This window comes from Lepus europaeus, chromosome 22, assembly GCF_033115175.1.
Source record: "Lepus europaeus isolate LE1 chromosome 22, mLepTim1.pri, whole genome shotgun sequence".
NCBI classification, from domain to species: Eukaryota; Metazoa; Chordata; class Mammalia; order Lagomorpha; family Leporidae; genus Lepus; species Lepus europaeus.
The window spans coordinates 37,400,241-37,421,464 of NC_084848.1; the positions used below are offsets into that span (position 1 = coordinate 37,400,241).

A 21,224-nucleotide genomic window follows, 5' to 3' on the forward strand; every position below is an offset into this window, starting at 1 on the left:
GGAGGCTGGGTTGTGGGCAGACTTTGGCTAATGGCAGTGTCCTTGGGTTGGCTAATGCTGTGCTCTTTCCATAGGGGTAGGAATGAAGTTCTTTGGACCTTTCAGCTCAGTTCCATTAAACTGAGTGCCTACTGTGTGCTACACATCACATTCAGCTCCTGGGACACAAAAATGAATAAGGTACCTTTCTTGCCTCTAAGAAGAATGAAGGCTAGATTTAGCTCTGAGCATGTAGCACAGTGAAATGAGTTGGCTGATTCTGTACAACTTTTCCAGAATCAATTGAATGGACTTGATACGTATTCGCCAGTCTTTGAAATGTTTGTGGGGTTTTCTTAACATTTTTCTTACTCTTCTTCACTTTCCCAGGGATAAACAAAAAACAAAATTATTTTTCACTTCTTGCTTAGAAAGATGAGTTACTCCCACTTCTTTTTTATATTTTTATTTATTTGTTTTTGACAGGCAGAGTGGACAGTGAGAGAGGACAGTGAGAGAGAGAGACAGAGAGAAAGGTCTTCCTTTTCCATTGGTTCATCCCTCAATGGCCGCTGCCGCCGGCGTACCGCGCTGATCTGAAGCCAGGAGCCAGGTGCTTCTCCTGGTCTCCCATGGGGTGCAGGGCCCAAGCACTTGGGCCATCCTCCACTGCCTCCCCGGGCCACAGCAGAGAGCTGGCCTGGAAGAGGGGCAACCGGGACAGAATCCGGTGCCCTGACCAGAACTAGAACCCGTGGTGCGGGCGCTGCAGGCGTAGGATTAGCCTAGTGAGCCGTGGCGCCAGCCTGACTCCCACTTCTAAGAACACAGTATTCCCCAAATAACTTTTCAACACAAAGTATGTATAAATATAAAGTTTATTTAGCATAGTGTTTAGAAAAATAAGTTCACATCATTTCAGAAAACAAATAAAACACTTAATTGTCCAGGCATAACCCCCCATTACAGTACAACATACATACTCTAGATCTCTTTGGTTGGGTAATTGAGCACAGGAGTGTCCTGGGACAGGCTCTGTGTGCCATCACCTAACAGTGCAGTAAAGACTCAGTCACCCCACCCCAGGATAGACATTCTGTATAGAGTTTCTCTTTGTGTAAGGCACAGTAAAACCATACTGAGTATATAACTGGCTGCCTCTAAAGATACAGTACATGCAACGAAAGAATAAAAAACAAAATTTTTTTGAGAACCCTGAAAGGCAAGCGTCACATGCTATACAATTCTGATTAATAAACTGTACGGTAGTAATATTCAATTAACACGAAATGTACCAATTAGATACAAAATAACTTTTAAGCTCTACTGACTACCTTTTAGGAAGACTTTGAAACATCTTTTGTAAAATGAAATCCTTTTCCCAGCTTTCCTGAATGTTTTATGAGATCATCTGTCAACGTGTTTTAAGTGAAGAACTTGTGGCTACGTACTACTAATGCACACATGCCTAGCATGTGGCAGGGAAGGCTGCCACACGTGCCCACTAATGCAACTTTTCACATGCAAGATACAAGGGCATATACAGGGAGACTGAAGGTTAGTGTGCAATTTAACTGGATTTTTACCTATGGCTATAACATCTACCCGCCTTTCATAACACAAGAAAGGCACTGAAAAGTGTATAATCCAAAGTCTTTACTGTCAATATACACGATACAAAGTAGTGTAACACAGGTGCTCTTGCTTGGCTGCGGAACAAGTGCACCTCTCTAAAGAGACTGTCCTTCACTAGATAGAACTAAGAGCTAAATGCCAAATGCTGGCTGATAGAGTGCATAGATAGGCTCACACCAAAAATCCCACAGCCAGAAGCAGGGGTTGGGTTTGAAGGGAGTTATTCGCCCCTACTCTGAGTCCTCTTCGGGGGTCAGGAGGGGGTCTGTTGCAGCATCTTCAAGCATTGGTTTATGTAAGAGGGAAATTCTGCCACATGAACTCCAAGGGTTTCTGAGGCCGGCCCTTGGCATTGCAAACACATTTGCAATTTTGTGCAAGGAGGTCATGGGGTTTATCTTATTCCATTCACATATACATGGGCTACAGACCAACACAGTACGTTCTTTGTAATGTGCATTGAGTCTTACCTGGAATATTGGATAGCTACCTGGAGTAATTGTAGGGTTAAAATTACATCATGTTAGGAGAATGAATGAGTTTCCTAGGTAAGTCTTAAGTTTTGTGCTATCTTTTCTTTCTCGCAAGGGAGAAAAGAGGAAGAACTCTGAATAAAAGAGAAGCTTATATATTTTGGAAGACATAAAACTTTTCCAGTTATATACATATAATATATATAACTTATTAAATGTCCCCATCTCCTTTGTTGGATGGGTACTATTGATATCTGTAGCAATCAAGTGGAAAATCTTATTTTCATGTAAACTACACTACAGAACCATGTCATTCATCTCGGTAATGCGATCGGCACACACCCTGGGAAAAAGCAAGCTGTGTTAAGTAGTGGTGGAGTGGAGCAGAACCCTAAATCACCTGACTGCAAAAAAACAAAACAGAAAACACAGAACTTCAGCAGATTATGAATATTCACCAATTCCATAACACATGGGATGTAAGTTCTTTTTCCAAACAGCAGAGAGGGGAAGTCATAGGGCTGTCAACAGAGGCTTGAAGGTTCCGTCTACAAGAACACCACAAGGAGAACTCTCTCTGCCCCCTTACTCCACGTGCTCAGCCGATGGGCATGGAGAGATCCAGAGTGGACCCTCTGCTCTGACCTTAACGAAAGCAAGAAGTGGAGACACGTTCATGTTCAACAACGTCGTCATCTCTGAAGAGATACTTTTCTAGCTTTTCTTGCAAGACCACAGAGTAACTTTCCTCCCTACACACTTGTAATTGCGTTGTTACACCTTGCAGTGAGTCCTGATAAAAACTACCACCACAGCTCCTAACATCAAACAAGCTTCTTACAGAAACCCAAAATATTTACTTTTAAAGAAGACACGATAATATAGTGCAAAAAACAGTCATGTATCATTGTGTAACAACTGATTCAAAACATTTAGAATGAAGTTTCAACAGGATTTTGCTCAAGAGAATTTACATATTATTTTTTTACTCTACAATGGTTTTCATAGCCTGAAGAATTGCTTTTACATGGTATCTACAATGCTATTCTTATTTTCAATATAATAGAAAGTAGCAACAATAATTAGCTGTTCATCAATTTGCATGATCAACTTTATACTTAAAATTTAGTGAAACTTAACTTCCTCAGTTATAAAGTAATTTTGTGGTGAAATTAACCCTGTTAGATAGTAGAAAAGAACCATCAGTGCTTCCATGGACAGTTCGTACCTTACTGCTAATTAAAAGGCCACAAGGTAACAAGGCACGTAGAATTCTATAGAAAACATACTTAAATGAATCAGAGTTGCTAAATAAAGAACAAAGATTTGAAAAAAAGTACCAAAATTCCAATATTGGGAGTTAGATTTCTGGTTTTCAGTGTTATTAACATTGACCTTAAGAGACTCCTGATAAAAAAATCATTGTTTTTAAAATCCTACAAAAAGTAAAACTTCGTTGGAAACAACTATGTTCACTTCCTGTTCAAACAATAAAAATAAATTAAACAGTAAGAAAACATTTTTCTTTTCAGTTCATAGCGCCTGAAGTGTAACAGGAACATATACAGTATAAATAAAATTCACTGTAATTACTCAAAGCCTGTGTATAGAACTGATATATTTACATTCACACTGAAGTTTGTTTCAGAGTTTTCGTGGGGTTTCCAACTTGCTCAGCCACACTGAGCTAGAAGCAATCACATTTGGAAATGTGTAGAGACCTAAACCAAAAATGCTGAAAAAGAGAAGTGTGTCTCTGACTACCTACACACAAATACATAATTAAGCTACTGAACTTTAAAAAGACACCCTTAGAACAGTTTGGAGTACCATTTATGCTTAACTTTATCAATGCCCATGGAATAAAAGTAAACAAAAATAATTGCATTGTTTCTAATGGTCTGCAGCTATATTTAGTTTTCTATGTTACGTGTATACATTTTTAATTTAAAAAATTATCAAGTTCCATTTTCACTTTAGAATGGTATTGTCCACCGAAGGGTACACTTTGCCTGGAGACATTTCATCTGATTCTTCTGTCTCCACCTGTTTAAGAGAGATCATCCTCCGTGAACAGAAAGGCTGCAGTAATGCAGCTCTACTCTATATATTTAACTGTGATCTTCATGTAGATCTAAAGTCTCTCGAATGCATTTGCTTGCAAAAGTAGTGTTTTCCTTTGAATGGGGAAATGCTTTGTGTCCTCAGGGCTTCGGGCAAACATCTGCCCCTGATGCCGAAAAGGGAGGGGAGGGGCCCGCGGAGTTTATAAGTCTTGCATATCTTCATCCAGCTGGACGGTCTGGAGCTTGGCAAGCTCTTTTTTGTCTGTTTCCAGGTCTTCACACACAGTCTCAACCATGCCGTCCAGGACATATTTAGATTTGGCGTCCAGCATCATTAGGCTGCTTGTTGCTTTGTTCTCAGAATTTGGTAAGAAATTCTCTTTTAGGTTAGCTACTGATTGCAGAACCAAACGGTGCTCTCCGACAAAATCCTGGTGCACTGCCGGGGAGGCGTGGCCCACCTGGTCTTCCGAGGTAGGAACAATTTCCCCCAGGGCAGTCTGGGTCAGAGGCACGGACAACAGGTCCTGACCAGTAATGAGGGAGCAGTTCTGAAGAGTTGCATAGTTAGCGCTGCTGACTGCCGTCCCTGCGGATTTGCCTGCCACAGGTGCAGGCATGGGCTGGTTATCGGCAATGTCAGGGTTGAGCTCAGTGGAAGTTAGCAGTGCAGGGGGAGTCAGGGAAAAACTGGGAGTTGGGGACACATTCACCAACGAGGAGGCCAGTGGGTGGAGGCCACTCCCCGAGAGGTTTTCAGATGGCAGGTTTGCATTTACTGGTGCGTTCTGATTGACGGGCATCAACTGGGAAAACACCAGGCTCCTCTCCAAGGCTTCCTGTTTCACAGATCCCACAGTCTGGCCAGAATTAGGAACAGTGTATACCACTGCACTGGGAGCCAGAGAGCTCAAGAAAACCTTGCCCTGCTGCACTGGGGCGGATTCGCTGGTAAATGTGCTCCTGTCTGAAGTGCTTGAATTTACGGAAATATTACCTAAAAAAAGGAAAGTACTCATTATCACTGATGCAAGTCTTAGGGAATGGAAACAAGCTATTTTTTAATATCGAATATATATATATATATGTATTTTTTTTCCCCTCAGGGACAGTCTATGAAGAAGCCACGCTTCTACACCATCATTTAGACCAATCCTCATTCAGAATCACATTCAGTATTTAAACTTCAGAATCCCAGGCTCCATTCCTTTAAATCCTGACTCATGCAGTCCTAGAATAGTCGTATTTTCAACTCCCCTAAGTAATTCTCATTGCTAAGTGGGAATGAGAACTACTGGTTTAGAAATGAGTTATTAAAAAAAAAGAATTCTTTTACCCAAGTTCTGATTTCACTCAAGTTTCTGGTTCATTATTACCGACTTGCTACCTCTTAAATTGCTGATGGTTATTGCTAGCTCTGCCAGTTAGAACTAGAAAACACAAATGCAAAATAAAATGCCTTTGTTCAACCCCGCTCAGGAACTGACATAAAATATAAATGGAAATGGAGAAAATACCACATAAAATGAGTTAGCCTGAGGCTTAAAAGTTAACCATATAAACCTGCAGAGACAAGTCGCACACTTGCACCAAACTAGCCATAAAGTAATGCCAAGTCAACAAAACATTCAAAAGGTTTTTCCCCCCTTTTGTTATGCCAGTTCTAAATGTGCAGCCTTGTAATAGGAAGAATTAATGATAACATTGAAATGCGCTTTTCAAAATACAGATTAACATAAAAGACCCGAGCTAATGCTTCTCTAAAACGTTTGTATCTTTTGAGGCTCTCACTATAATGGTCTGTGGAGACCAGGAGTAGAGAAAGAATGTGAACGGAAAGCTGAGATGATGCTGAAATCAAATAACCAGACGGTGGAGATGGAGCAGGACCACACCCCCAATCTAATAAAACCCATTTCTTTCTGAGGCTTCACCCAGGCATAGTGAAAACAACGGCAATTAGATGACCCCGGCCCTCCAGCCATGGAAGGGAGGGTAAATCTGGAGAGCTTTGCACGGAATTCAGAGGGGCCATTTACCCTGATCTTGAATGAGATATTTAATAGTATCCACAATTTCTCTAAGATGTCTCCCTTCTTGAATTCTTAGAACAACTGTGATTATATTACTACCTGTACACACTAAATACAAAAGCACATCTTTAAATGAAAAAAAAAAAAAAAAGAACACTATATTTGAACTTAAAAATAATTAAACACTACTAAGTACTCCTCACAGAAATAAGTGTTAAGAAAAACATATATAGGGGTGGACATTTGGTAACAGGATGTCACATAGAGTGCTTGGCTCCGCTCCTGAGCTCCTGATTCCAACTTCCTGCTAATGGGCTCCCTGGGGGAGGCAGCAGTGATGGCTCAAGTGGTCGGGTCCCTGACACCCACGGGGAGACCCAGATTGAGTTCTGGGCTCCTGGCTTTGGCCTGGCCCAGCTCCAGCTGTTGCAGGCATTTGGGGAGTGAACCAGCAGACAAGAGAGCTCTCTCTGTCTGTCTCTCTGCCTTTCAAACAAGTAAAATAAATACGTATATTTTTTAAAAAAGAAAGAAAGACATTTCTAGATGTATTTGGGCTGTTGCTTCACCTAAGTGTTTGTTTCAGGCCACACAAATGAAAAAACTGCTTTTAACCAAAATACTTGGCTTTAGCTTAGTTTGTTTAAAATTCTGCCAAAATTGTACAAAAACATATGAAATAGGTCTTTGTTTTGTTGTGTATTTGTGAAACTGCTTGCTGGTTATGATTATTTTTTGACAGAACTATTAAAAACATAGTACATGTGACTTTTTCCCAACTGCTATTGATTATAAATGAAATAATATTTCTGAATGTGTAGAAATAGTAACATACACAAACGATAGGGGAAAAGTAGACGTGATCTTCAAGCATAACTGCAGTATGTTTCTTCTGCTCAATTTGTTGTCTTCAAAATGTTATCAACACTCAGGAAATTTTCCTTAAAATGGAATGGTAATTTTAAAAACAGTAAAAAAAAAAAAAAAAAAAAAAAAAAAAACCTGAAAAATCACATAGGTAATAAAATATAACTCTGTAGTTATGGTACCAAAAACACTCATATTACAAAGTGAGTAAAAGATACAGATAGTCTACTTTTCCACATGCCTTCCAATTACAGAAAGATCGGTCTACACTATCTGGAGTTTTTTCTAAAGATTTATTTATTTGAAAGGCATCCTAAATGAGCGCTGGCTTGGGTCCCAGCTGCTCTACTTCTGATTCAGCTTCCTGCTAATTCTTCTGGGGAAGCAGCAGCAGAGGATGGCCCAAGTGCTTGGGCCCCTGCACCCACATGGGAGACCCGCAAGAAGCTTCTGTGTCCTGGCTTCAGACTGGCCCAGCTCCGGCCTTTTGGAAGCGGTCATCTGGGAAGTGAACCAGCAGGTGGAAGTTTTCTTTCTCTGTCTTTGCCTCTTTCTCTGTAGCTCTGCCTTTCAAATAAATAAGTCAAGTCTTGGTTTCTGTTTTTGAGAAAGGCTGAAAATCCTCAAAACCCTTTCTTGAGGCTCATAATACACAACTACTATAAAGGGACATTACCTACTGGATCCGCCTGTTCAAACCTATGCCTTTGACAGCCCTGTCATTTGATCTTAGCCATTTTAACTGCAAATGCTATCCTTATTCCTAGTAAATGTCCCATTACAAAATCAGCTATTAGTTGATAATAATTTTCTATGGCTGCACTTTTCTTGATCACACGTGAAAAGTATTTTGGCTTCTCTCCTTCCCAACATATAGCCATACTTTCTGCTCAATTTGTAGTCTTTAAAACATTCCCTACTGTTTGGAAATTCTGCCAAAGAGAGAAAGGGGTGAGAGCCACATTAAATCATTACAGAACTAAGCACTTTGGCTCTCCTTGTGATTGTCATATTTTTGAGCTGTGTTGGACAGTGACTTAGCTTAACTCTTCCCATAACCTGGGGCAATGAAGAACTGAACAGTATGCTGCAGGAACGTCCTGCTCTATTACCATTTTACCTAAAGAGAAACAAATGCACAGGATGAACTTGACAACAGCTTTTCCACAAAAGCCTCCAGTAAGCTGAAGTAGACTACAGTTGTAAAATAGCAGAGTTGTACATAAATTTTTTTTTTTTGTTTTTTTGGTAAAGCCATCTTACAGGAAGCTGACCTTTGAGGTCACCACTTACTTAAATTTGCTTTTTAAAAAATCTGAATTTTCAGATTTGCTCATTGGAAGGCAAACATGCATTATTAACATCTCCCATTCCTGAACTGGAGGGATGAAGCAAGCTCCACCTCCAACTTCTAGCCACACCCATTTCCATACAGAGAAGATGATAGGGCGATCCAGACTTGCCTAAAGTCAATGAAGAACTCACAGATCAGCCTTGGGTTTCCCAAATTTCAGATCAGCACTTCCCCTAGTAGACTGCCATTAGCAAAGCCACAAACATAAAATAATCTGTCTTCACAGATAAACCCGCACGTTTAAGGAGAGAACACGCACGCAGAGCAATAGAAACCCAACAACAGACTCCTCTGTATTCTTTTACGCCTGTTATCTGAACTACAGGAAGAAAATGATTCCAACACTATTGGTCCAATCTTTTTTAGTTTGTTCTTTTAAAACATCTTCTGGTCAAATAAATCACGCTAGGATAAAGTGTACACATTGTGACCAACTGTTCGACAAATTCTGTGTTCTTAGCAATGTATTAATTTTTAATTTTAAAATGTCAAGCCGTGTGTTATTTTGTAAGCACAGATTGACGTATTATAGTGCCATAATTGTAGAATTGGCAAGACTCGTTATGAACTGGATTTTTCCATTCAGTTGTTGGGAAAATACAAGGCCACCCCCACAATGCAAGGGAACCCAGCGAGCCGGATATGAACAGGTGCTGTGCAGGAGGACCACATCCAGGCTACGGTGCAGCTGTAGCAGCCAATAAGAACCTCAGTGGGGACATCACTCTAGCGCCTCACTCAATGCATCACTGACCGCAGCTTAAGCAACACCTTCAACCGTGCCTTATGGTACCAAGTGAGACTTTTACCTGGAGAAGCTGCCACTGAGACAGGAGGCAGCTGCAGTGGAGAGAATCCAATGCTCCCATTAAGGAACTGGCCGTTGGCTCCGGAATTGGGGATCTGGACAATGCCGTACTGGTTAATTTGCACTGGGGTCGTGAAAGTCACCACAGAGCTTCCCTCCTGGGAAGCCACTGTTTGAATGTCTTCTCTTTTCACCTCGGCGCTGGGGATCAGCCCTGGGAATGACACTGGGGCACTGGGGCTGTAGGAGGTGGTGGCTGCCGAGTTGGCTGCAGAACTCTGCAGCACTTTGAATTCCTTCACATCCTGGGAGGTAGGCCCCAGGATGTCCGTCATGGAGATACCATTGCTCACAATGTTGGCTGACATTTTTGGTGGGTTCAAGGACACTGTCTGTGTATTTCCCACATTTAATCCATTTAGGATGACTCCACTGGGTCCCTGAATGAAAGAATTACCATTAAGGAAAACAGGCGAAGTACTTGCAGGTACTAAGCTTCCATTCAACAAAACTCCAGAAGAGCTTAACGATATCTTAGCATTTCCAATCTGTTGCATGTACACGGGCTCCATGTGACTGGACAGGCTGAGGTTGGTGACGGTGTCGGAGGACCCCGGGAGAGGGTGAGGAGACAGGTCCTCCTGTCCTTTGCTGGACTCATCTTCAGTGCTGGGATTGCCATCGGACTCACTGCACAGAGGGGAAATGAAGACATTCAGAAAGTCAGGGGCGTGTCCATCTACCGGTGCCATTTGCTAGGAAAACCTTCTACACCCACGAAAGGCAGGATATAAGGGACGCACAACAGATTCTGACCAGCCAGAGGACCTGGGAAGTTGAACCCTCAGTTTCCAGTCATTTTAAACAACGATAAACCCAAGGACAGTCCAGCGATCAAGAACACGGAAATCCAGCCAGCGGGACTCACAGAATACTTCCGTGCGTGCGTTTTGACAGCGTTCAAGTGCTATCCCTCACTGTTACACCGTGCTTCTACTTTCCCCGGGGAGGATGAAGCAGTGGTCAGCCTCTCCGGTGTAGGAACCTCCCCCTCCCTCACTGGTGGGTCTGGTTTGCAGGAGCAGGAGCTGGGGAGTGTTCCGCGCGCTCTGCCAGCTTAGTTTAGTTTGCAAGACACCTTCTTCTCGCCTGCTCCCAGGCGTCTACTGCACCACACGGCCAACTGTCTCATTCCACAAAGGGGCTGTCTTTGTGGCAGCAAAGGACCAAGAACAGTAACGTGCAGGGGCCTCCGAATCCAAAGAAAGGAAGCCATGAGGGACCTATAGGACCTGCACTTCCTCCAGGGCCCTGGTGAGCTGGGAGGCCAAGGCTGCCGCGGGTCAGGGCCTCGCAAGGAATCACACCCCTTCCCCACAGGCCTCAGCCCCCGACTTCGAGGAAAAAACGGAATCAGGGTGGGGAGGCATAAGTGGGTTTTATTTCCCACTTGATCCGAGGCTGGCCGGGGGAGCAGGACAAGGGACAGGTTGGAAGCGCGGCGGGACTTGGCCCCGCAGAGGACCCGACAAGCCCGCAGTGGCTTCCCCGCGGTCGGTTCGCTTTCATGCCCAGAGGAGCAGATTTATCCGGGCTTTGGGGCTGCGGGGCCCGGAGCGCAGAAAGCGCTTTGATTTACGAGCCGCCGTCGCCGTCTGCGAGGGTGACTCACGGGGCTTGCGGGTGGGAGGTAGATCCGGAGAGGGGCCCAAACCGGGCAACTGGGGCGGGGGTACGGAGCTCAGGGGCGGCGGGGGGTGGGGGAAGCGGGCGTAGGGGGCAGGGAGGAGCCGGGACACGCCCGGCTCGGGGGCAGAGGCTGCAGGGCGCGGTGCCCGCCCCGGCCTGGCCGTCCCTGGGGCCGGCGGCCTCCGGCAGGCGCTGGGGCAGGTGGCCCGCGTACGCCGCGTGCCTCCTCCAGTCTCTGCAAGCCTGCGGCAGCGCGGACGCACGTCGCGGGGCGCCGTTTTGTTGTGGTTACCGCCGGGCCCGGCTCGGCCGGATCCGGGCAGAGGAGCGCCCGGGCGGCCCGGCCGCGGTGGGGGCGCAGGGGCAGGAGCAGCCGGCCGTGGAATGCGCCCGGCGATCACCTCCACCTGGCCGGGCGCTCTCGGCGGCGCCCGGATTCCTTTCCAGCTGCTTTGAGATTCTCCCTCTCCTTTGCTCGCGGGCTGGAGACGCCATCCCCTTACGGGATCTTTTCCTTATTTTTCCTCGTCCGGACACACACACACACACACACACTCTCAAGGGTCTGACTCGGGAGAACCCGAGGGGAACCGGAGATTTTCTACCAGAGGGGCAAAAAAAAAAAAAAAAAAAAAAAAAAAAAAAATCTCCCTAGTTAAGTTCAAACTCGACAAGGGTGGGCGCTCCAGGAGGCGCGGAGCCGCTGGCGCCCCCCTTCCCGCCGTCGGCCGACCGCAGCCTGCGCTCCCCACGCACCGTCCCGGGACCGAGCCCCGCAGCCCCGCCACCCCCGCGGCGCTGAAACCCGATCCCACGGAGGTCAGAATCAGGTTTCAAAACACGACGGAGCCCGGCGCACCAGCACCCCACGTTGCCGCCAGCCAGCGCCGCGAAGGCAAGCACAGCGGGCAGAGTGAATGATTAACTCTGTCACATAAAAACCTCGACGTCCCCAGACCCCTTCCGGGCCGCCAGCCCTCGCGCCACCGCGGCCGGTGGCGGGGTGCGGGGTGGAGGGGTGGAGGGAGGCGACCTCGGCCACAGGCCCGGGGGGCGTGCGCGCCCGCGCGCCGCACCCGACGCGACCCCGTGGAGGTGCAGCCCCCGGCGCCCGCGTCCCCACATGCACACACACGCACACTTGCACACGCTCCTCCCGCAGGGCCAGAAGCGGGGAGCGAGGGAAGTGGCAACTTCAAAGCCGGCGGCAGCGGGGTGGGAAGCCGGGCAGCAGTGACCAGCCGAGGTGGGGGCGGGGACGGGGCCCTAGGCCGGCGACCAGAAACTTCTGGGGGCGGGAGGGGGAGGGGAGGGGGAGGGAAGCGGCTCCCCCGCCCCCCTCGTCCCCGCCGCCCCCCGCCCGCGGCCGGGGAGCGAGGCGGGGGGCGGGGAGAGGTGGGCAGCCGGACCCGGCTGGTGGGGAAGGTAAGCGCCATGTTTGCGAGCGCCGGGAGGAAAAAAGCAAGCTGGGAAGGGGGGAAGGGGGGTAGGGGGGTGGGGGGGCGGGCGGGGGAAAGTTGGCGCTCACCTTTTGGACTGGGTCTCCGACGGGTTCCGGTCGCGCTGCCGGCGGTTCTTGAACCAGTTGCTGACCTGGGTGAGGGAGAGGCCGGTGATCTTGGCCAGGTGCCGCTTCTCGGCGGGCGAGGGGTAGCGATTCTGCTTGTAGAGCTCCTTGAGCGCGTTGCGCGACTTCTCCTTGAAACAATACACCGTCTCCTCGCCGTCCCAGATGGTGCGGGGCAGCGGGAATTTCCTGCGCAGCCGGTACTTGTCCACGGCGCCCAGCGGCCGGCCGCGGGCGCGCTCGGCCTCGGTGTAGCGCGCCTTGTACCAGAGCTGCTGCAGCAGCGGGTGGTTGGCCGACTCGAAGCTGTGGCTCTCCAGGATGCTGTAGAGCTCGGGGTAGATGCCCTGGTGGAAGGCCACGAGCGCCCGCGCCTTCAGCAGGCTCTCGTTGCCACGTAGCAGGTCGCTCTGGGGCAGGGACCACAGGAACCGGGCCAGGCGGTCCAGGTTGCCCCCCTGCTGCAGCGCCTCGCACACGCAGGCGACGTGGTCGGGCGAGAAGGCCAGAGGGGTCTGCGCGCCCGCGGCGGTGGCGGTGGCGGCGGCGGCGGCGGCGGCGGCGGCGGCAGCGGCGGCAGCGGCGGCGGCGGCGGCGGCGTGGTGCCGGCCCAGAAGTTCCGAGTGGAGTTGTACCTGATCGGCCGCCGCCCCTTCCTCTCCGCTCAGCCCGGCGGCCGCGGCGTCCCCCGGCTCCAGAGGGAACGGGGCTGGAGCCGGGGGGGTGAGCCGCGCCGCCGCGCCCCCCGCCGCTTCTCGGGGCGCCTCCTGCCCGTCCGAGGCGGTTTCCATCCCATTCTCCTGCTTGATGTCCGCCGCACTTGCGATCTGCCCGGTGGGGGAGGAAGAGGACATTTTTTTGTTGTTTATTTTCCTCCCTCCCTCACTCCCTCGCACTCTTTTCCTCTTTCTTTGCCCCTCTCTCCTTACTCCTCCTGCTGCGCCTCCCTCCCCCCTCCCCCCCTCCGGAAAGCCCACTCCCTCCCTCCCGGTTTCGGCTGGATCTGGCCGATCAGGTTTCCCCCCGGCCACGCAGTCACCATTAAGATAGCTGCTAGAGCAAAGTAGTGTAAACGGATAGCTGGTTCCTGCCGTTCCCCCAACGTGACTCTGCCGGTTGCTGCATACTATATGGCACTGCCGGCCCGGCCGCGCCGCCTCATTGGCTACTTCGCAGTCAGAGGGAGGAGGAGACACCGACTCCGGCCCTGTCGATCACCCGCCTCCCACTCCACCCCTCGCCTTTCCCTCTCCCCCTGACCCCCAGGCACCTATACCTGAAGGGAAACACCTACATTCTTCCCCGGGCGCGGAGGATTGCCCTGCCGCGGCCCGAGAGCCGGACGACTCTTCCCAGAGGGAGGCCCTGCCATTTTCCGGAGGGAGTCACAGCTCTGGGTGGCCTGGAGAGCTGGCCGGCCGAGTGCCTAACAAAGAGACCACGTCCCGGCATCTGGGCGACAACAATTCTGGGGACGGGGTGGACGGTTCCCGGTTCTCTTCCCCCCATCCCCTTCAGGAGGGGTTTTTGTATTCCAAGGGGTCAAGGAGAATGGCGCTTGGGCGTGAGTGTGCTAGAGGGCGAGCATTTACAGTAAATTAAAATCCCAAAGGAGGGAAAATGCTTGAACATCTTAAAATAAGCTATGGAAATAACTCACCTGACAAGGCCAAGAAAGGAAACCTTGAAAAAAATAATGTACTTAGCTTGGAGTCCCCTGGAGGGTGGCAGCTGGCCTGGGATGAGCAGGATATGACTAAGCGTATAGGACAGTAAACCATGAGTTTATCCTGGATAGACAGTGGGGAAGAGAGCCACGCTTTTTCATAACTGGTTGGGAACGTTAGTCTTCTATAGGAATATTTTCCTTGTGCACGCAGGCATGTTTCCTTGAAGATGATAGCCCTGGTGGCAGCACCATCTTTGTTTGGAGAGGTGCTGGTGGCACCAGGACCCCTTCCACGGTGGAGCCACATGGAAGATAGATTGCCTTTCGGTGGGAGGCTGCAGTGCAGGGTACAGCCTGCTGCTGTTTGTAGCTATGTCCTTCCTGCCGTGGCTTGGGGGTCCCTGGCTCTCTGGTCACTGTGGGTCCGTTGGGTCGGGGCGCTGCTGCTCTTTCTCAGAGCCCAGCGTTTTGATGACATCGTGTTAACCTTTTCTTCAGGGTGGCCTTGCATGGCTTCTGCTTTCCAACTCCCCAAAACTGCCTACTTCAGCGTGGAATAGGGCAGCTGCTGCTGTCACCTGCTCCATGATCAGCTTCGTGAGGTTTTCTGTTTTGCTGTTGGACTGCGTTTTGTTGCTGGTCAGCCAAGATGTCACTTGACATAGCATTTAACCTGCGTTTGTATTACCTTGATATGATGAAACTAGAAGTGACGTCTCTGGTGGATTTAAAATTCACAATCAAAGGAAGGATCACAGGTTTCTGCTCCATTGGAAACTCCCAGTTAGGTATCAAACCTTTAGGACATTATCTGAGATTCAGAACTTCCTTGAATTTTAAAATATACCCTTTTTTTGTGGATTTTTTTATTTACCAAAAAGTCACAGAAATAATACAGTTTCCATTTACCCTCCTGCTGCTTGCCCCTAATATTGACATCTTACATTATAATGCTGCCTCTACTATTGTCTTCAGCCTTGTTTTTGGATTTCGCCAGTGTTTCCGCCATGTCCGTTTTCTCTTCAGTGATTCAATTTGATGTACCATATTGCATTGAGTTCCTTGAATTTTTAAGGCATGTTTATTAGAGCCAAGTAGACAGGAGCTGGTGTGGCTCAGTGGGGAGGATGTGGGTTTGGAGCACTGGCTAGCTAGCTGGAGGTTTAATCCCTAGCCCTGCCATTTTATTAGCTCCTTGACTATAAAAAGCACACAGGGTTGTTGTGAGGATTAAATGAGATAAGATGTGCCAAAAAGCACCTGGTGCATAATTAATCCTGGGGAAATGTTTGTTATCTTCCTCCTGATAGTGCAAAGCAAGCGACTTTTCAGTTGTATATACCTAATAAAGACTGCTTTGGCTATACTATGGGGCTATCCAAGGTCAGGTCATAGGAGCCTGCTTCAGAATTATTGTTAATCAAATGTAGTGCATGAACTTGGGAAGCCACAGGATGGGCTTCTGCATACCCTCTGTATGTTTGCTTTTAGAGCACCAAGTTCAACAGATTACGCAGAAGTGGCAGTAGCCTCGATGACCTCTGTAGCCCGTAGTTGCACTGCTATTCCGAAGCTCCAAGAGGAGATTCCTGTAGGACCAGAAGTTGAAATTTAACACCAGCCTCTGGGTTCCTTTAGGTGGCTGAGCCTCTGCCCTCATTCTGCCAGCAGTTCAAAGGGGACTCAAATGTGGTTGGCGACATTGATTGGTATGGAACAGCGGACTTGAGGGTGTTTGGACTCTGTCTCGGCACTGGTTTTACCCAGTGATTTGTAAAATTGATGAAGACTTGCTTCTCCCTCCATGTTTGCCATGCTGTGAATATCGGGTCTGCTGAGCTGATAGGCAGTCTAAGCTGCGTTGTGACGGGAAAACAGTTGAGGCTGGGATGCTGGGAGCATGAAGAACATCCGAAGGGGAAGCTGCTTGTTCCAGTGTCTTCCTTCCCGCCTAAGGATAGGGGTACATGGACATCAGTTGACATTGGACTGCATTAATGAAAAAACAGTTCAACACAGAATGTTACACTTCGCTCGAGTATATTTAATAGTTTACTGCTAAGAATGGAGATTGCCTTTTTTAAGGCTGGGAGGCGGAAGGAGATCCGTATGAGAATAACTGGGAGGAGAGGTCCTCTCAGAAAGCTTGTGAGCTGTTAGGCAACTTAGGCTCTAAGGTCATCTTCCATCCATCGCTATATAGTGATGTCTGATGAGATGTAGTGAATAGTTTCTGAAGGGTCATTCATTTGCCAAACATTTGTTAAGTCCTCCGAAGTACAAGGTATGTCATTGGTTACCAACGGATGGCACCAAGGAACATAGATGGTCCCCAGCTTAGGAGAGAGATGTTTTTTTTTTTTTTTCTTTTGACAGGCAGAGTGGACAGTGAGAGAGAGAGACAGAGAGAAAGGTCTTCCTTTGCCGTCGGTTCACCCTCCAATGGCCACCTTGGTTGGCGCGCTGCGGCCGGCGCACCGCGCTGATCCGATGGCAGGAGCCAGGTGCTTCTCCTGGTCTCCCAAGGGGTGCAGGGCCCAAGGACTCGGGCCATCCTCCACTGCACTCCCTGGCCACAGCAGAGAGCTGGCCTGGAAGAGGGGCAGCCGGGACAGAACCGGTACCCTGACCGGGACTAGAACCCGGTGTGCCCATGCTGCAAGGTGGAGGATTAGCCTAGTGAGCCACGGCGCCGGCCCAGGAGAGAGATGTTTTGACTTTATGATGCTATGGAGGTGATTCACACTCAGAACCCTGCTTCCCATGTTGAATTTTGATCTCTCCCTGGGCTGGCGATGTGTGGTCTGAACCTCTCCCTCCAGCTCTCAGTGAGCCCCCGGTCACCTGGGAAAACTGTGTGTGCCCTGCAGTGTGCTGCGCTAGGGTGCCTGAGGGCTTAGGCGTGCTAAATGCATTTTCTTTTCTTTCCTTCTTTTTTTTTTTTTTTGAAAGGCAGAGTTGGACAGTGAGAGAGAGAGAGACAGAGAGAAAGGGCTTCCTTTTTTCTGTTGGCTCACCCCCCAAATAGCTGCTACTTGGATTAGCCAAGTGAGCCGCAGCACCGGCTGACTAAATGCATTTTCAACTTGAAATATTTTCAGCTTACAATGGGTTGATCTTGCTGTAAACCTGTCATTCATTGAAGCATCTGCATATTGAGGTCTCCGATCCTGAGGAGCTTGAAATCCAGTAGAAGATAAGAGACATATTTACACAGGTTCTTCAAAAAGTTTATGGAGAGCCTGGTGCTGTGGCATAGTGGGTTAAGCCTCCACCTGTGGGGCCGGCATCCCATATGGGCACCGGTTCTAATCCCGGCTGCTCCACTTCCGATCCAGTTCTCTGCTGTTGCTTGGGAAAGCAGTAGAAGATGGCCCAAGTCCTTGGACCCCTGCACCCACATGAGAGACCTGGAAGAAGCTCCTATCTCCTGGCTTTGGACTGGCCCAGCTCTGCAGCCATTTGGCGAGTGACCAGCTGATGGAAGACCTCTCTCTCTCTGTCTCTCTCTCTCTCTTTCTCAACTCTGCCTTGCAAATAAATAAATAAATAAATCTTAAAAAAGAGTTCAGCTTCAGGTGATTTCCTTTTTTAAAAAAAAAAGTTTGTGGAAAAGTGGAACAAAGATGTTTATTTTGATGCCTAAAACCTTTGAAATCCATGCATTTTAAATAAAATAATTGAAATTCCATGGCGATTTTGAAGTGAATACAGGATATGAAAGTGGTTAGGGTAGAGCTCTTCAGAGAGAAGGCAGGCAGTGGGGAGTGGGGTTTGAGCTGGACTTTTTTTTTGACAGGCAGAGTGGATAGTGAGAGAGAGAGAGAGAGACAGAGAGAAAGGTCTTCCTTTGCCGTTGGTTCACCCTCCAATGGCCGCCGCGGCCGGCGCACCGCGATGATCCGATGGCAGGAGCCAGGTGCTTCTCCTGGTCTCCCATGCGGGTCCAGGGCCCAAGGACTTGGCCCATCCTCCACTGCCCTCCTGGGCCACAGCAGAGAGGTGGACTGGAAGAGGGGCAACTGGGACAGAATCCGGTGCCCCGACCGGGAGTAGGACCTGGTGTGCCGGCGCCACAAGGCAGAGGATTAGCCTATTGAGCCACTGCGCCGGCTTGAGCTGGACCTTTAAGACAGGACTGATGTAGTGCTCACTAGAGGCATAGAGAACAGAGCAAGAAAGCCATGGAGCACAAAGATATGGGGTATATTTCTGAAATACCTGTTAATCCAGTGTGTCTGGACTAGAGGTTTATTATATAAATGGGTGGTAAGAGAGAGCTTAGAAGGCACTGTGGACACAAATGATGAAGAACTTTGAAATGTTCAGCTTATTGTGATGTGTATGGTGGCCATGTCCATGTACCCTATTAGGGCCACCATCAGTTGGTCCAGGATGGACACTTGTGCCAAACCGAAACAATTAAAATCCCTTCCTGGTGTTTTTTTCAACTTGTACTGGAATCAGTAGGACGGGGGAGGAAGCTTGGAAGTGCTCAGTGACCAGGTTCTCTTGCGTGTAGGACACCGATGAGCGGAGATGACACAGATAGTGTCTCATCATGGGTGAGCGTGGAGGGAGACATCCTGGCAGAGACTGCGTGAGTACAGCCAGGCATAGCAGCACTCATCCCTTTTGGTGGTGAAATGAATTTCTCCAAGGAGGAAAAAAAAACCACACTTGAACTGTCCAAAAATACAGGCAAAAAGATGAACTTATTGCATCATGATATCAAACAGGGTGCAGGGCAGGCATATAACTGGCTGAAGCTGAAGACCTGCTGTCTAATTCACTTGCTTTTGCCTTTCTCTGCAGATTAGTTTTCAAAAGAGCTTTGTTGGGGCTGGCGCTGTGGTGTAGCAGGTAAAGCCTGCAGTGCCGGCATCCCATATGGGCGCCGGTTCGAGTCCCGGCTGCTGCACCTCCAATCCAGCTCTCTGCTGTGGCCTGGGAAAGCAGTAGAAGATGACCTAAGTCCTTGGGCCCCTGCACCTGCGTGGGAGACCCGGAAGAAGCTCCTGGCTTCGGATATGTCCAGCTCCGGCGGTTGCGGCCAACTGGGGAGTGAATCAATGGATGGACGACCTCTCTCTCTCCCTCTCTGCCTCTCTTTCTCTCTGTGTGTAACTCTGACTTTCAAATAAATAATTAAAAATAAATCTTTTTTAAAAAACCCTGATATTAAAAAAAAGAGCTTTGCCGAGAAGCAAAGGAACCATGACTCAGCCACTTGCAGCTCCCCAAAGAGGTTCTGCCGCTTTCCCCACATTGCTAATTTGGAGGGATCTAAAGAAGATCTCTGAGTGGTCCAATAAGGTTCTCTGCCGCCAAGTCCAGTAGAAAACCACTAAGGTAGGGGCTGCTATCCATAAGAATCAGAGAGAAGTGCTCTCCTTTGTAGAGGGACAGAACAGTAAACTTCCCCTTCCCCTTCCGTAGAGGAAAGCCCAACTTGGGTCTCTGAGAAACACAGCCCGGAGGTAGAGTGTTCATCAGGTGGGAGTGCTAGCGGGTGGCAGATTGGCCGCTAGAAATGCTGTTCCGTTGGTCCACTGTTGGGGTGCTGCTGCCTTCAGAAATGTAGGGTGCTTCCTGATTGTGTGGTTTTCTGCACCCAGGCTGAGGCTCCATTTGAACTAGAAGTCTGGTTCCGTCAGTGCTTTCCTTCTCAAAGCTCTCTGGTCAGTCTGTGTTACTGAACCCCAATTCAGAGCTTCTGTAGTGCAGCTGTGTACATTGTGGAGGTAACAATCATTACAGCCACCCTTTGACAGGTTCTGTATGGAGGAGGGGAGCTGGGGTAAGGGAAGACAGAAATTGGGCTGATTTTCTTTGCTTTCCTTTTTTTTTTTTTTTTTTTAAAGATTTATTTACTTGGAAAGCAGAGTATCAGAGAGGGAGAGACAGAGACAGAAAAAGGTCTTTGCTCCCCAGATGACCTCAACAGCCAGGGCTGGGCCAGGACCGTCAGGAGCCTAGAACTCCATCCCTGACTGACTTTTTTTAAGAAAGTGTTTTTAAGAATTCTTTAGGGGTGGTGGTTGTGGTGCAGTGGGTTAAACCCACTTCCATATCAAGAGCTCCTGGGATCAGATCCTGCCTTTGCTTCCAGTCCAGCTTCCTGTTAATGCATCTTGGGAGGCAACAGATGATGTCTCAAGTGCTTGGGCTCTGCCACCTGCATGGGAGACTTGGGTGGAGTCCCTGGCTCCTGGCTTTGGCATGGCCCAACCCTGGCCACTGTGGCCCTGTGGGGAGTGAACCAGCAGATGAAAGACATCTCTCTCTCTCTCTGCCTTTTAAGTAGATGAAAAATAAATAAATAAACATAAAAAAGATCAGGTTAATCTCATTACATTTTTCATACTACTACTACTAATAATGTCCAACACGTACTTAGATCTCACTCTGTACTAGGTACTGTAATTATGCATTTTAAATGAAATATCTTATTTAATCATTAACTGAGAGGGTACTTCCATAAGTTCATGAAACATTGGATTAAAAGATAAATTTATTTTGGTGCCAAAAATTTTTGAAATCCTTGTTACAAGTTATCTTCAAAAAAGTCATGAGATTATAAAGAAACTCTGTAGCAAAATAAATTTAAATTTTAATTCCATATTTCCACAAATTTTTTTCAAAATTTTTATTTGAAAGGCAAAGAGACAGGGAGAGGGCGGAGTGCGAAGAGAGACAGAGCCATATCTTCCATCCACTCATTCACTCCCCAAATTCCTGCAATTGCTGGGACTGGGTCAGGCTGAATCCAGGAAGCCAGAACTCAACCTAAGTCTCTCGTTTGGGAGGCAAGGCCCCAAGTACTTGAGCCATCACCTGCTGCCTCCTAGAGATTGCACTAGTAGAAAGCTGTAATCAGAATCAGAGCCAGGACTTAAACTAAGGCACTCTGCCATGGAATGTGGGCATCCTGAGTAGTATCTTAACCTCTGAGCCAAGTGACCCCTGATGTATGAACATTGTGAAGTATGCTTCCATCTTTAAAAAATGATTTATTTATTTATTGGAAAGGCAGAATGACAAGGTGGGAGAGAGAGAGAGAGGGAGTTGGTTCTAGAGATCA

The 21,224-nt window shown here is 48.2% G+C and overlaps 1 protein-coding gene across 1 annotated transcript; it reads right to left on the bottom strand.

The window, feature by feature from the left end:
- Positions 1 to 850: 850 nt before the first annotated feature.
- LOC133751517 (homeobox protein SIX4) lies at positions 851 to 13,401 on the bottom strand. Its single transcript, XM_062181596.1, has 4 exons — positions 13,053 to 13,401; positions 12,433 to 12,986; positions 9,217 to 9,905; positions 851 to 5,150 (listed from the first exon to the last, which is right to left on the bottom strand). Exons 1-4 carry the CDS (start codon positions 13,323 to 13,325, stop codon positions 4,354 to 4,356), a joined length of 2,313 nt encoding a protein of 770 aa, XP_062037580.1. The 5' UTR covers positions 13,326 to 13,401; the 3' UTR covers positions 851 to 4,353.
- Positions 13,402 to 21,224: the final 7,823 nt, after the last annotated feature.

What these genes read in the sequence shown, in the direction of transcription:
- LOC133751517 (XM_062181596.1), bottom strand. Translation starts at nt 13,325, where the DNA reads ATGTCCTCTTCCTCCCCCACCGGGCAGATCGCAAGTGCGGCGGACATC. An exon ending in ACGCCGCCGCCGCCGCCGCC is followed by an intron (nt 12,987 to 13,052) that starts GCTGCCGCCGCT and finishes GCGGGCGCGCAG; the next exon opens with ACCCCTCTGGCCTTCTCGCC. An exon ending in CTCAGTGGCAGCTTCTCCAG is followed by an intron (nt 5,151 to 9,216) that starts GTAAAAGTCTCA and finishes TCCTTTTTTTAG; the next exon opens with GTAATATTTCCGTAAATTCA.